This window comes from Chinchilla lanigera, unplaced genomic scaffold, assembly GCF_000276665.1.
Source record: "Chinchilla lanigera isolate Chin_1 unplaced genomic scaffold, ChiLan1.0 scaffold00055, whole genome shotgun sequence".
Classification (NCBI taxonomy): Eukaryota; Metazoa; Chordata; class Mammalia; order Rodentia; family Chinchillidae; genus Chinchilla; species Chinchilla lanigera.
The window spans coordinates 5,122,207-5,138,292 of record NW_004955456.1 but is presented as its reverse complement, the minus strand read 5'-3'; the positions used below and the strand labels follow the sequence as shown (position 1 = coordinate 5,138,292).

Here is a 16,086-nt window from a genome sequence, read left to right as displayed (position 1 = left end):
GTAAGAATTCACTAATGGTTGTTATGTTGCATATTGTTGTCTTCAAATTAGTTGTTCAGATCCATTTGACTTTTTTGCTTTTGCTTTTCTTTCCATTCTTTCTGATTTCCTCTCCCCTCTTCTCTTCCCTGATGGGAGGCCATCTGAGTTGTTAGTTTTCTTCTTGGGGAAATACAAATGGTGTGAATAAGATAAGTTAGTCATGATTTGTATAAATGTCACACATCAGTAGTTCTTCCTGAGACAAAGATTGATGAACCCGTGTAAGCTTTTGGTTTTATAAATGGGGCAAGTGAGGGGAAACTACCAGGGCTGGAAGTCAGGCATACTGAGTCCAGGTGCTAGGTTGTGTGGCTTCCTTTGTGGGACACTGGTAAGGTTCATACCCGTTTCCGTGGTGTCTACTTAGCTCATTAAAACTTATTCCCCAAGGGAAGGAGTAGCACTGTTAAGGCTCCATACAGCTCACCTGATTCCATTGCCCTGGGGTGCCAGAACAGGGACAGTGATTGGTGCTCCTTCCTGCCTGCGAATGCCTTAGAAGCCCGAGGTCAGGACGTCAGTGCAGCAGAAAGTAGACTTCACCCCTCCCCTGCAGAGCTGAGCATGTGTGTGCTTCAAGATCTGTGCCTTTCTGCGGGATCCCTCGGTTCCTGGAGCATCTTGCACACTCTCCTTACCCCCCCCACCCCAATCAGCAAACACATTTTAAATTTTGAATCCTGGTGTTGGCAGCCCTCCTTGGGGGAAGCTTCTCGTGACCCAGCTGTGCGTACTTTTACCCTCCTGGTTGGACTTAGCTTACCTCCTCTGTGACCGGGTCCTCGGAGAACTTCATTCAAATAGTGCGAGAACCAGCTGTACTTCAACACCAGCAGCTACATTCTATCCCCTTGAATTTGACCTATTTCATAACTTCTTCTAAACTGAATGTGGTTATATGTAAATGAAAGGTTTCAACTACATTGTTTTAAAGCTGTTTCAGTTTTAAAATTCTGTAACCCAGAGTATCCCACTGTTTCTATCTCGTAAAACTGTGCTTTCTTTAAATATATAGTCTTTACAGAAGCATTATTGACTACAAGATCAATAAAAATATTCATGCTTGAAAAAGACTCAGAAAATTGTGAGAAGAAAATTAAAGCTGTTGTAATCTCACTGCACACATAACTAAATCGTCAAGTCAGATGGATGATACTCATACAACAGGGTACTGTTTGCATTAAATCTCTTTCCTTATCAAATAGCATATAAAATGCAGAAGTTATTTGATAAAAGCCACCTTGCATTGGAATGTGTTCAGTTAATCCCCATGTCTTAGATATTTAAGTTTTTTCATTAACTATTTTCCATTAACTATTTTCTATAAGAGATAACAAGTCACCTTGCTTTATATATTAGAAGTATTTCTGGTTTTTAAGTAATAAAACTTTTGGATTGGAAGGAAGTGGATCAGAAAAGGTCCATATGTGTTTTTCCATTTTACTGTAGAGGTCTGTTCTAAAATTGACCTTATAAACAGATCTTATAAAGCTGTGTATAAGATCCTTTACCTTGAATGCTCCGTAAGATTAGGCGTTAACATTATTCTGAGTCCTTACTGTACTGATGAGTTGAAAAGCCAAATTATTGCCTCCACTGACAATTTCATATATTGATTATTCTTAGGGTTTGATACATTCTGTATGTCTATTTTTCTTTTGGAGTGTCCATCTTGTTTTTAAAGTGAAAACCTCTCACTGGTAATGCTTCATTTTAAAACTTCAAGAACACTTTGGTGATGTTGGTAACATGGGCATCATATTCTGAGGAGCCTGCCGAGTCCTCGATCTCTTAAACTGTTCCTCCCCAGGTGTTCATGTTCGGACAACTGCAACCACTGATGAAATAAGAAAAGAAAAAAGAAAAGTCTTTAGACATTCTTGTTAGGTAATTCAGCGGCTGTGGGGTAAATGGGAACAAGTAGGTGTGGATATAGCTAGAGTCTTTGCGTTTAATTGCACGCATAATTCAAATAAGACAATTCATAACAATTTGGTCCAGCATTTTAATTTTGTCTGTTAAATTATTCATGTGAATACTTTTATAAATTTAGCCATGAATATTTGATTGGTGGTGAATTCATAACCATAAACTATCCCAGCCTTTGATGGTTCTCATTTATGTCCAATTAACATATATGGGAAGGTGGAGAAAATTTATTCTTCTTAATAGGAGGCACACCTTTCCCCGCAGACTTATTGAAACTGTCAGGCAAACATTTACTGTGAGTAGAGGTCAGTGTGTACCTGTTCTGATAGTTTAATACATGCTCTAGTTATACTCTTCATTCTCTGGGAGGAAACTGCTGTAAGTCTGTAGTTTACAACAAGGGAGATGGCATTTAGAGAGGTGACGTGGTTTTCCAGAAGTCACACAGGATGCAGGTGATTGAGATTGGGTTCACATCGGGTCAGGGTGGATTGAATTCCACCCACCATTTCTCTCTTGCTGTTGGCCTCAGGGAGCAAGTTGGTAGCACCAGCCGCCATGCCGTCTCTGCCTCCACCGCCAGCCATCACCAGGGCAGACTTGATGCACAGATACCCGCTTCCTGTTACCTGCACAGATATTCACAGCCTTTGTCTGCTGTACCTTATAGGAAAAGGTACACAGCTTGTGGGCTGCTGGATGGACATGTCAAATTTGCTATACATGCAAACCCTAATCTGTGGATTGTACTTCTAGTAGGAGCTAACTATGAAAGTGTGAAGGGGAATCCTAGGACCTACCAGAGACCTTTGAGTTTCTCTTGAACCTAAACAAAGCAAACCATTCTGCTCTACAGGGAGGAAAAAAAAAATTGCTAAGGTAAAAGCCAGTGAACACATCAAGAAATTAAGTCAATGATTACATTTTGAAATCTAGGAAATGGGTAACCCCAAAACATCTCGATTATTTTTGCTCAAGTGAGATAACTTCCATAATTCTCATATTAGATTAGCATATATCAGACCACAAATTTAGCCAGAATTATAATCCCATAAAATTATAAAGAAGAGCACATATACGTACACAAAAGTGTCGCCTTGAGCTTAATATTACAACTTTTGAGCACTACAACCTCTGTGGGCAGTGTTCGTGCATTAAATCAGATGGTTTCAGAAGCCATCGGGATATCAGAATCCCCTGGAAAGCTAGACTCACTTTTTTCTCTCTGAGTCCTTCATGATTCAGATATTTTTCTGTAGTTGAGCTTGGAAATCAGCATTTCAACACCGCTTCCAGGTGAATCTGATGTATAGCATGGCTTACAAACCACCCCTTGGAACTCTGTTTATGTGCTGTGAAGGGCGACTCGGCATTATACTGGCACGTGCTCAGGTGACTTGGCTTGGGAGTCTTCGGGCCAGGCCCTGGGAAGTCACAGCCTTTCACCGTCCATTTTGCCTCCTGCACTGCTGCCATCAGTGCTACCTTTGCCCACCTCCGCGGGGCTCACAGAGCGCACGGTGCCTGGCTGCATCTCCTGTTTGAGTTGAAGCTTTGCATCTTTTGTATTCCCATCTGCTCACTCACTCCTGCTGGATCGTAAGGGTTCCTCTGATGCCTCTGCAGCTCTGCCTACTTCTCCGCATCCCGGAGGAGCTTTGTCCTCCGCTCGGGCATCTGCACCCCTCTGCCCCCACTCTTGTCTCCGTGTGGGGTGATTTCTTTGTTTTCAGCTCAGTTCCTCTGCTACACATTTTTAAAGGACAGACCCAGATAGCCCGGTGCCTGCTGTGTGCTGGGCCTGCGGTCAGTCTCTCTGAAGGCAGCAGCGAAGCCCACCTCTGCATTCCCTTCCAACCGTGGCTCCCGAGCCCGATCACGATACTATTTAAAACCACTCATCTTTCCAAATGGTACAGTCGCCTTGGGAAGAGCTCTGCTGCTGCTGTTCCAGTACCTGCATTTTGCTTGGGTATTGATGAGCACGACAATCCGTTTAGGATATCTGTTCTTTCCTAAGACCACTTTCCATGTAAAACACGTGGTGTTGGATTTTGTGTAGGGAGCCGCTTGGGGACAGCTGCTGAGATCACTCACTGGTCAATCTGGTCCCTGTGTGAGGCATGCTCTCGGGGACAGCCCTGGGTCTGCCTCGCTTCTTATTGACTTCTCCCGCTCAGTGGCCCTGTGGGAACGCTCCCCTAAACCAAAGCATGTGTATTGAGAGACCTTTTGCAGAATCCTCAGATGATCACAGAGCACAAAGTATGATTTTCTTTCGAATTTTACCGGCTGACTTTCATGATGCCAGGACTGTTTTCAGAGCTTCTGCATCGATACGGAGGAGAAAGGAGGGGACATGGGGCTGCCGAGGTCCCCAGGGCACAGGGGTGGCTGACGTAGGGGCTGATGTCTCCCCTCTGCCTTGGCTGAGCAGGCAGAAGGAGCAGGAGGGGCTGCCAAAGGCTGAAGCAAGGGCAGCTGGGTGGCATGGTTTTCCCCTGAGACCCGACCTGTTCACAAGCAGAGGATTTCTCAGGGAAGAAATCAGGGTGAAAGCTAAAAGGAAAAGATGGCAGGAGAAGGGGGATCTAACCGGGAGAGCAGTCTTCCTGCACCCGCACCCACACCCTGCTACTTCTGTCAGTGCATGTAGGGCTCAGAGAACCTCTTGCAGCTGTTTGTCTTTGAGGCATTGGAATCCACATCTAGGCGTCAGGCTTTATTCCAGTCCCTAAAGCTGAACATGTGCCTTTATCCTGGGCCTTTGTCCCTAGCTCCCAGGAGTTAGATCAGAGCTCCATTTTGGTCTGATGTCTTATGCCACCGTTAAACATCACCTCAGATTTTTGCCTTCCAGAGCAGAGGTGTAGTAGGGCCACATGTGGTCCTTTTGCTGCAGAAGTGAGCATGCATGATCTTCTGAAAGGGTCACCTATAGAAAGGACATCATTAAAAGAGCCACACAGGTATTGGGAGCCATGTCCACCCGCAGCCACAGCCAGCTCACTTTGGTGACCTCTCTACCACTGCAGCTGGCTCTGCTGTGCAGACTTCACCTCAACGAACCCTACCTGTGTCGGCCCACGGCCACCAACTACTCCTTGCGCAGATGTCCGCACTCCTGAGGAAGCGACTGCTCTGCACGTGCAGAGCCTGGAAGAACACAGCCTGTGACCTGCTGCTGCCCGTCCTCTTTGTGGCCTTGGCCATGGGCTTGTTCATGGTGCAGCCTCTGGCCACCGACTACCCTCCCCTGCAAATGGCACCGGGCCACTATGAGAGTGCGGAGACATACTTTTTCAGGTAAGAGACTTGCTCTCCTCTTTTTCCCCAAAATTTACCAGGTGGGTTATGAGTAGGGTTTTGGACTGAATGTGTTTTTCCTAAACCCTCATGTGGAAATCAGATCATACTAGGAGGGGGCGTAGGAGCTGACTAGGCAGAAGGGTGGGTCCTTTATGAATGTGATTTGTCCCTTCCGAAGAGACCAGGAAACCAACTGCAGTGCTTTCTTCCCTGCAGGGACATTGTTGGAAAGAATGTTCCCTAGAGCAATTAAGTTTAGTATAGTTTTCTAAACAGAACAAAGCAAAGCAGAAATGACTCATGAATGGGGCAGCTCCCAGAGGCAGGCAGGTTCTCAGAACTACAGGCAGCAACCCTGTCTAGAACAGACTCAAGGGGTAGAAGACAGCTTCATTGCCTGTAGTGTGGCTGGTGAAGCAGCCAGCTCTTTGTGGCTTGGGGAATCAGCTACGGAGCTGCCTGTGACCAGCAGAACCTCAGTCACTGTGGTTACATGTTGCATTGGTTTGATCTGTTGAGCCCAGTGCAGGCCCTGGCCCAGCCACGGCTGTGTATCAATTTTACTAATGACACTGTGTGTTCTGCGCAAGGGAGGCAGGTGCCTGTGCCCCAGGAGGAGCTCCCATGGGACCCGGCCAGGCGCCCCAGGAGAAGCTCCCAAGGGGCCCGGCCCTGGTTCCTGACTTCCAACCTCTAGGACTGTGAGATACGAATTTCTGTTGTTCAGAAGTCTCCTAGTGTATGGTCTTTTGCGAGACCAGCCTGGACAAAGACAAACAGCAATAGCCTTGGTGTTCTTAAGAATTTTAGATAACGGATTTCTAACGTGTGGGCTGGGGTGCTAGGGTGAAGGCAGTGTTTGCATCACCCATGCAAAGTGCTGGCTTCCATCCCTAACACAGGAGAAAAGACTGCTATGAGTACTTTTCTTACTTCTGAGGTCAGAATCCACAGGAACATGTTTTGGGCAGCCTTTGCTCCTCTTAGGCTGCCTCACAGCAAGTGCGTAGGACCAGTGGGGCAACCTGGCCCCTGACCCCAGTGTGGCTGGCTCCTCCCCCCGACAGAATTCTTGGTGAACAGGGACATGAGGTCTGGCATACACTGCCTTCCAGGCCCTTAGCAGGAAGTAGAGGGCCAGATATATTCCAGAATTTGAGGATTTCAGCAAAGTATATAAATTGTATATTTCACACCTCTCCCCACAGTTACTTTTAGGATGACAACACATACTGCACACACTTCTCTGCAGGCCAGGGAAGACCAGGATTTGCTGGCAATATGTCCAAAATGGCCCAAGTTTAGCCACCAGTGAGTGTATACAAGACCTTCTCAGAGCTGGGAATTTATAGTGGATTGAGACTCTAAAAGGAGAATCCCAGTCATTGCTAACTGTGGCCTCAGTTTGGCTGGCTTCACTCCAGATACAGCTGTAGTTCCTTTCTCACAAGCCTCTCTCTTGAGAACTAATCCAATCCCACAAGACCAGCATTAATCCCTTCTGAAACTGAAGCCCTAGGGATCTGATTGCATTCTAGTAAGACACATGTCTTGATGGTTTCACCACCTCAGCGCTGCCGGACTGGGGCTGAAGGTCTAACACATGGAGTTCAGGGATAAGTGCTGAACCCATTTCCAAAGCATGGCAATATGCAGAGACACAAATCTTATCTTGAGAAAATTCACAGGCAAGTTGCGAGACAGAGGGGAGTCTCATAAATGTTGTGGTCACTACTTGGTGAAGGGCTTGTGCCTATGTTGCAGGCAGAACCCTTTGAGGGTGCCAGAGAGGGATTTTATAAAACCATGGCATCTGTGGAATCTTCAAAGTTCAGTGTGTATTTCCCAGGCAAATAGGAGAGAAAGATTCTTTCAGAGGAAGGAATAGAACAGTTCTTCTAGAGTTCAAGCATGAGTAACAGGGCTGGTCAGTAAGTCTCAGGGCTTCTTGGCAGATGCTATGCAGCATTCTAAGTAGAAGAGTCTTTCTTCTGCAAACTGAGTGAAGAGAGACGTGAAGAAGTTTTAAACTCCGGGGAGTGAAACCTTGGGGGTTATTCTTGCATCTTCCAGGCATGAAGTCTGATTTGGAGCATTTCTCCTCCTCTTGTAGGCAACTATGATGGGTAAGATTTCTTCTTTATCCTTGGAGAGGGGAATTATTTCCTTTTTAAAAATTTTTCTTTTGTAGCAAACTTGTAGACTTCATTCTTTATCAAGTTCAAGCCAATTTTCTTCTGTTATTGATTTAATAATTTCTTCACATCCATCTCCCTTTACCTCTTTTTAGAACACCTTTTTTACAGCTCATGTTGTGATCTCCTAGATCCATCTTTCAAGCTCTTTATTTTGTCTTAAAGATTTCTTAATCTTCCCTTTTGTCTTGTCTTTGTGATATTTCTCCCATGGCACCTTTTCTATCTAAATGGTGGCGACTCTCTTAATCTACATTTTTACTATTATCTTCAGGAAAGCATCCTTCCTGGGTTTAGGAAGCCTTGTGCAGGTATATGAATCTCAGTGATTGCTTCTGAACTCTAAGTAGATTTGATTGTTAAATTGTGTATTCGTCTAGTGACCATAGTTTTAGTAAGCTTCTACACTCAGTTTTCCTAGAATGCCTGGATAGTGGTTGTCGGTGCTGCTTTGTCAGATCAGAACAGGATGTCACTGTGGACAGGAGGGAGCTCTCAGAGCTGGAGTCAAAGCACACACTACCTCTGTTGAGGTGCAGGTGGCTGAGGGACTTTTTCCCATGTAGCTGAGGGACCTTTCTACTTTTCAGACTCTCCCTGCTTCAGGAACAAGAAGGCATCAGCCCTTCTGATGGATCTGAGGAGGCTGAGGTCAACACCACTGGAGATTTGCAGGTCTCTGAAGGCCACTCTTCACAAGATGAGTCCTTGCAGGTCTTTGTCCCTTGATGCTGTATTCCAGGATTCAGCCTGTGGTCACAGTGATGATGGGTCTGAACAACCTCTGCCTGTGACATTCCCCCAAATGTCTCAGATGATGATGGTAGACCTTTTAGGGCTTTCAGTAATACAAACAGCCCACTGCAGGTTGGGTGCTGTAGATTTACCACCACTGGCATAACAGTTCTGTGGAAGCAGATGTTTACCAACATCAGAGCTGGCTGAATCAAAAGACACAGAGAGACTGGAGCTTCAAGTGGAAGGGACGAGAGAAGGGAGAGCAGAAGCTGCTGTTTTTATAGAAGCTGCAATGTTTGGCAAGGTTGGTTTGATCCCATCTGTGTCAGAATCACTGGGGGTTCCTGTTAAGCAGGGCAGCCCTATAGGATGATTCTTAGTGTCTTGGTTACATTTCTTTCATTGTTGAGACAAATAGGCAATACCAAGAATTAAGGGAGGAAAGGTTTATTTAGCTCACAGTTTGTGTAGGTTTCAGTGCATAATCTGCTGACTCCAAGGCAGAGTGGAACATGGCAGAGGGACAAAAATTCATGGCACTAGAAGACAGCAAAAGCAGCAAGCGCCAAAAGGGAGCAACAGGGGCAAATGGGAGGAGCCAGCCTCCTTACTTCCCTTATATTGTATGCAGGCCACCTGCCCAAGTTCAGGTGCAGCACTCATGCCAAATCCTAGCACTAGACAGTGAACTAATCACAAACTCTAGATTCAGCTGCCTTTGAAAACCTGCTCCCCCTGTCCACATGAGGTTCACAGGGGGACATCCAGACACAAACCATAATGCTTAGCAATACACCAAGTTCCCTTGGTCACTCTATTGTGCATCAAATTTTGAGAAATAATCCTTAGGAAAGAGAGAGTGACCCTATTTATACACTTAGTAGCACAATTATGTGTAACTTTCAGTTCTTAGAGTCTGGTAAGGACAAACACCAGATGCTCCAAACACTGCATTTTACCTTCAAGCCAAGAGCTTAAAGGCAAACAAAGAAGGATAGTTTAGGAGTAAATTTTTGAAATCTATGGCAAATGAGATACTTTAGAGCCAATTTTTATTGCTTTTTAAAACAATGACCTCTGGACCTAAGTGGGGGAAAAGACAATGAAAAAATAAAGCACAATTTTTTAGTTTGTTCTTAGTAACTATTGCACGTAAACTACTTCATGGATCAATTTTTTTTTTAAGAAACAATATTTTTTGGATTAATGGATCATAGATGAGTGATCCAGGGCTATTTCTCTAGAGAGGCCACAAAGTGATATTTTCCTCTTATACAGGTCACATGTGAGTAGAAAGTGAGCGACTTCCTTGCAGGGGTGCTCCGAATTTGTTTGTGCACAGATCTCTGGCTTCCTTACATGGGATCAGCATGGTTGTCAACTCAGTCCCTTTCACCACTGTTCACCTCCAGCCGCAGCTGTAGGGAATCATATTAAGTTAGTTATAAACTGCTCTTGGACTTAAAAGTCTTTGTATTCAGTGGTGGGGAAGGAGGTATTCCTATACTTAACTGTTTCATTCTGGCTTAGATGCTGTACAGATGTTTGTAGTCCAGGTTTATACACAGTTAAATCTCTGAAAGCACTGTTCTCCTCAGCAGAAATAAACTCTTCATGGGGTACGATGAGTTTCTATTTCTTTGTGATGAAATTTTGTTTGTGTTTGAATAGTAAAAGCTCAGGGAAGGCCAGATTTGGGGGCCTACACTAACGGGACAAGCATGAAGGGTTATGTCAATCATTCTAATGCATTAGTAATAAATCACAATTTCTTTGACAGATTATGTTTGAAAACCTGCTAAAGTGCACCTACTGTCCTAAAAGTAGTATCTTTTCTCCCTAAGATTGTTTGGTTCCAGGAATGAGATGAAGGAGAAAGCTAGAGCTACATGAAGTAGAGATGTATATGAACTCCACTGGGGAGGAGGACAGGAGGGAGACAGGGAGATGAGGGGAGGAGAGGGAGGGGAAGGGGAGAGGGAAGGGGAGGAAGCGGAACAGGATCCTGGTGGGAGTAGCATTGGAGCCAAGGCTCACAGACAGGCAGGATTTGTTTTCCAGTCCTGCATTCTGGAGGCGGGAATAGTGACTTTCAGGGACCCACGCCGAGAAGGCAGGGCCACCCACTCAGCAAGTGCTTCCTCTGGGATGGGCCGGGTTGGGTGCCTGGGATGGACGGGATTGGGTACTGCTTTCTGGAGGCTAGTGTGGTCTAAAAATGTCTATTTCTGAAGACAGTGGAGGGCTCCAATACTCCTTCAGAACTATCTGTCTACACACACAAACACACACATGTAATATATGTGTATATATAATTTTATATTTGCAACAGTCTCCCTGACCCCTGAATTGTTGAGGCTGGGCTTGAACTCGCCTCAGCCTCTCAGAGTGCTGGGATCCCAGGCCTGCACCATCGTGGCAGACTTTGCTTTTGCTTCGCACATATGGGCTTTACATCTTTGTGGGGTTCGGTGTGACATTTCAACGTATGTCTGCGGTGTGCATCCCTCAAATTGGGTCTCCTTCTGTCCACCTTCCCTGCACAGCCTTCCCCACCTCTCATAATCGCTGTTCTGTGGGTTGGTTGACTTTTGCGGCTTCTACCTACAAGAGAGGACATGCAGTGCTTTTCTCTCAGTGCTCGGATTGTTTCCATAACAAAGTGTCCTCCTGTTCCACCCATTTCACTGCAAATGACAACATCTCATTTTTCTTTGTGGCTTAATATTCCTTTATCCATCCATTTATGGACACCAGGTGGATCCCAGGTCCTGGTTCTTGTGAATGGAGCCAGAATCAGCACAGAAGCCCAGATACTGATTGCTTTGATTGGCTTATTTCCCTTCGATGCATACCCAGAAGTGGGATAACTGGTTTTATGACAATTTTTTAAACCATTGTGGAGATCAGTGTGGGGATTCCTAAAAAAACGAGGACTAGAGGTCCCATTTGATCCAGGTATCCCCTTTTGGGTATCTTCCCAGCAGAACTGAAAGCATCATACTACAACAATATATGTGTACCCATGTTTATAGCAGCACAATTTGTCACAGCTAAATCTTGGAAACAACCCAAATGCCCATCAGCTGAGGAATGGATAAAAAAGATGTGTTATTTTTATATAATGGAGTATTACTAAGCCATAAAGAAGGACAAACTTGAGGCTTTTATAGGTAAATACTCATAAAATAAATAAATCATACTCACATGTGTAAGCATACCTTATTGTCTCCCTAATACAAGGAACTGTATGACAAATTTTTAGCGGAGAACGTGTCAGGTTGGTGTGTTACACAGCTCAGAGAGCAGAGGAGAATGGTCATCTACCATTTGTATTCATCTCTCTGCAAAAATACGGACGTTTTTCCTCCCCTGGGCCAACATTTGTGCCACGGTATATGGGGTGTGGGGTCCCGCACAGCTCAGACCTCCCTACCCTTGATTATTGACAGCAATCTGGAAAGATAACAAGCAGTCAATCTTTCGCTCCCCACAAAAAAGCAAATCAAATAGAAAAATCAGCTATTAAAGGTTACTTTGAGGTCACGTACATTCCTGAAAAGAGGTGAATAATATAAGTTCTTTATAAGAAGCACTTATATATGTTGGTTAATTTGCATACTAGTTCTTTCCAAAAAGATTTGAGGCCACTACTTATACACAAATCCTCTATAATGTTGTTTATATATCATTCTTCTTTATATCTGGGATAACTGTTCCTCACAATGTGCACTCAAAAATACTTTGTAAATGGCACAGCATAAGCTATAGAAAGTAATACATTTATATTCTAAGTATTGCAATTCTGGAATTTCGTTGATTAAAATGAGTTCCTCTCCCACTCAGTTCAATTTTGAGGTTTTAAACATCTTTCCTTCTAATTTTTCTCAACCCACGCTGTTTCTTACAGTTAATGTGTGAAATTGAACATAGTGTTTGGTCCTAAATCACCCCCAAAGGTATATGAATATCTTATTCCTGATGGTCTCTTCAATAAAAAACTTCAGTGACTTGGGATTTAGTAATGCTGCTTGAACTATTAATAGACTTCTGAGGCTTATGCCAGCAGAATAAATACCATAACTCAAAGAGTACTTGAAATGCACAGGACTGCATATTGAAGGCTTCTTACTAGGTAAATGCAGTTGAAATACAGAAACCAAAAGATATAAGATGATTCTTTATTGCAGGGCTATTTAATAAGACTAATATTCAGACCAAACCAGAGCTCCAACATTTACAGAATAGTTTTACTGATTTTAATATACTAACATAATATAATATTATGCAGTCCTTAAAATTTGTTTTTAAATCCATGCAAGTAAGTGAAAAAATGGTTGTTATAAAATTAAGTAAAAGGTGAGAAAGACAATACGCTGTGAGTATACGAAAATGCATGCCTGTGGTGACAAAACTGTGCTCTGAACAAGTTTCTCAATTTTATTCTTGCTCGTGTGGCTTTACCATAAAAACCGTGGAAAATTTGCTTTATCCGAGCAGCTAGGAATCTTGTGATTGGATCGGCCTGATGGGCATGTTGGGGGGTCAGACTCTGGTCCTGGCCCTCTGCCGGGGGTGTTAAAGTTTCCACTTTACTTCTTTTTCACAAACAGTAGCGGGACCGATGACATGAACCTCACCCCTGTGCTCTTGCGGAAGTTCAGAGGTCAGGGCCCTCCCTGTGCTGATCCGGACCCAGATCCGTAAGTATCAGGTGCCCCTGCAGGATGGTGACACTGGAATGGGCGGGCAGTTCCCTCTGACGTGGGTTAGTTCTTGTTGCAAGTTTACAGTTCATGAAATGAGCATCTGCCTGCTGAGTGTGTCATTACCGAATAGGCCTGATGGTATCATCACAGAAAATGATCCAAAAGAAGCTGTCATTGCCCCTTTCCACCCTTCACGACACATGCTTTGTATTATCGCAAAAATTTAAAAAAGTAGCATTCAGTTTGCTTCCTAAAATCCAGAGCTAGCTGGTGCATGGCCATAATCCTAGCACTCTGGGAGGCTGAGGCAGGAAAAGAAAAGGTTTGAGCCCAGCTCCATGCAGTGACTTAGGAAAACCCTGTCTCAAAATGGAAAAAAAAAAAAAAACAACAAACGTGGGGATACAGCTCTGTGAGGATGCACTTCGTTCCATTCCCCAGTGCAGCAGAAGCAAAAACAAACAAGCAGCCCCAGGGGTAACAGGAGCGAAGCAGCAGCTGGGGATGGAGCTGACATCCATAACTTTAGAGAAAACTTGCACATGTGGGAATGTTGTTACAATTCTCTCAAAAAAAGAGATGCAAGAGATCAGTACACATAGAAGTAAGGACGTGCAGTATTTGACATGCAGTGCCTGATTTATTTTGTGTATGTATCTCTATGCATCTGTCACATTTTATCAGCCTATCCATCGATGGTCACCAAAGTGGATTCCACATCACAGAAGCCAATAGTAGGGCAGTGACCCAAGCCTTGCAGGGTGAGCAGGATGGAGAGATGGTTTATGGGTACAGACAGGGTGCACATGCACAGGGGAAATGACTTCTGATGCCATCACTGACAGTTAATTGAACACTTCAAAATACTTACTGTAAAGCCTTTTTGATTTTCTAGCACTCAAAAATGACACATACGTCAGACGGTGGATGTGATTCTTTTACTGATCTGGTCATTATACAGTGTGTACATGCACTACAGTATTACACTGCATATTATAAATAAGCATGGTTGTTATGTGTCAGTTAAAAAATTTTAAAGCTTTAAAAATAAGAAAGGTCAGTGCATCAGTGTGTGGTGAATAATTGTGAAGGTGATCTTCCTAGGATCCGAAAAGGATAATGTACAGATGACCTTTCTATGAAGTCCTGCTAGAGCATTCCTTTTAGCATAGTTTTTTCTTCCTATTTTCTCAACTTTTATTTATTGAGGATCTACAATAAATAAAATGCTGCATTAGGCATCAAGATTAATAAAATGTATATGGCCCAGTCTGAAGAAATTTATAATTCTGGATATAGTCAATGAGGCAAGTGATAAAAAACCATAAATTGAATGGTAGAAGTGTATTTTTAAAGTAATAAATACAGAAAGCCAGACAAGGATGCAATATTGGCAATATGTTTCCTAATTTGTGGTGACATATTTTTCCCATTTGTCATGTTGGTAATTTGTTTGAGACTGAATAACTATTAATGTTCTCAGTATGGAAGAATTAATAGATAATTAATTATGTTGCTTCCCTTTAGTCTTCTTCTGAAAAACAAAGTAATTCATTTAGCCAAGGTGTCAGTGGTGATGATTTTATTTCCCTCCCCTTCTAATGAATTGGGGAGGATGTAAATCACATCAGCCCCTCCAGGGGCCCATTTTTGGCCCATTGTTGCATCAAAGAAAGACTGGTTAGCAGATGAAAATTATGTCTTTTATCTAGTGTCTCACAAGTAAGAACCAGAGGTGGAGTCATGCATCAAGAACCAGAGAACATAGCCAAAATTCTACTTGGATCTGTTTGTTGCAGCTACTTGAAACACACGGCAGTGGCCCTGGAAGTCCCTGCCTCTATCTCCGCCCAGAGCCCTCTCCCTGTGCCCAGCATGCTCCCCACCCTCAGGTGGGCTTCCTGCTCCTCCTCCTGTGCTCTTGGACTTGTGCTGTTCTCTTGCTTCCTGTTGTAGAACCCACATAGTAAGTCCTTAACTCCTTGTTTTGTACCTCTTTGTACTCATTTTCTTGGTCCGTGTATTGGTCACTTCCTTATCACTGGGATAAAATACCTGGTTCTTGAAACTTCAGGAAGAAGAGGTTTATTTTAGGTCACAGTTTCAGAGGATTCAGTTCATGGTCAGCTGGCTCCAAGGCAGGAGTGGAAGGCTCTGGAGGAGGAGAGCTGCTCACATTATGGTGGCCAGGAAGTGGAAGCAGAGAGGGGTGGGAGGAGTGAGGAACAAGAACCCATCCTTCCAGGTCACCTCGCCCTGCCCCCGTGACCACCTCCAACCAGGCTCCAGCTCCTGACAGTGCATTCAGCTATGAACTCATCCATAGATGAATCCACTGATGATCCAATCACCTTTCCAGAGCCCCACATCTGAATCCATGAAACTTTGGAGGGACACCCTAGATCTAGACCGAAATGGTCAGCATAGTACAAGCCTGGGGTGTTTGGCTTGCTGCATGTGCAGAAGCTGTGAATACTGGTAATAATGATGTCCCTATTACACAAACAGGGCTTGTTACACTATGGTCCCAAATCAAAGCAAAAGCATTCTCATCAGTAAATTCTCTTCTGTTAAGTACAAAGTGTTCTTGAATTCAATGACATCTACATTTTATCTTCCTCCCAGACCTTAGCAGGCAGCTGCCTATTAATTAGACTGAGCAACTTTAAGTAATAGATTTGATTCCGCTCATGGATTCCTGGTCTATAGAGATACTCATCCCAGAGCAGCAGACCCAAGGGTGCTGAGCTGGCCTGTAGTTTCCACCTCTCTTTCATGCAGATGAGCAGAAAGAACTCTAGGAAAACTGACTGTGGTGTAAATCTGCTGAAATTAATTTTCCTCATAATAATAGATGGTGCCCAATCTAAATCTTAAAATGTGCTAATGATGCCAACTATTAGAAGCACAGGGGCAGATTTCCATAAGTCATTTCATCTTACAAGGCTCATTTGAGTGACAAATTCCCTCTACTATTTCAGAGATAAGATGGTCCCCCCATCTCCATGCTTCTCACTGTTTTAATGCAGAACGAGAAGTTGCCTTTCACAGATCTTTTACATATTTCTGTCAAATCTAATAGGCCACCAGGGGAGATGTGTAAAGTTTATTTTTGTAATTAAAAAAACCCCACATTTCCATGATTAGACTGCAGCAATACGATG

General features: G+C 43.8%; 1 protein-coding gene across 1 annotated transcript in view; it reads left to right on the top strand.

The window, feature by feature from the left end:
* Abca13 (ATP-binding cassette, sub-family A (ABC1), member 13) overlaps positions 1-16,086 on the top strand; it is a 363,756-nt gene that overhangs the window by 202,967 nt on the left and 144,703 nt on the right. The window contains exons 40-41 of the mRNA XM_013520510.1: positions 5,007-5,277; positions 12,827-12,916. Of these exons, the coding sequence (XP_013375964.1) occupies positions 5,007-5,277; positions 12,827-12,916 (361 nt within the window). The remainder of the gene's footprint in view (positions 1-5,006; positions 5,278-12,826; positions 12,917-16,086) is intronic.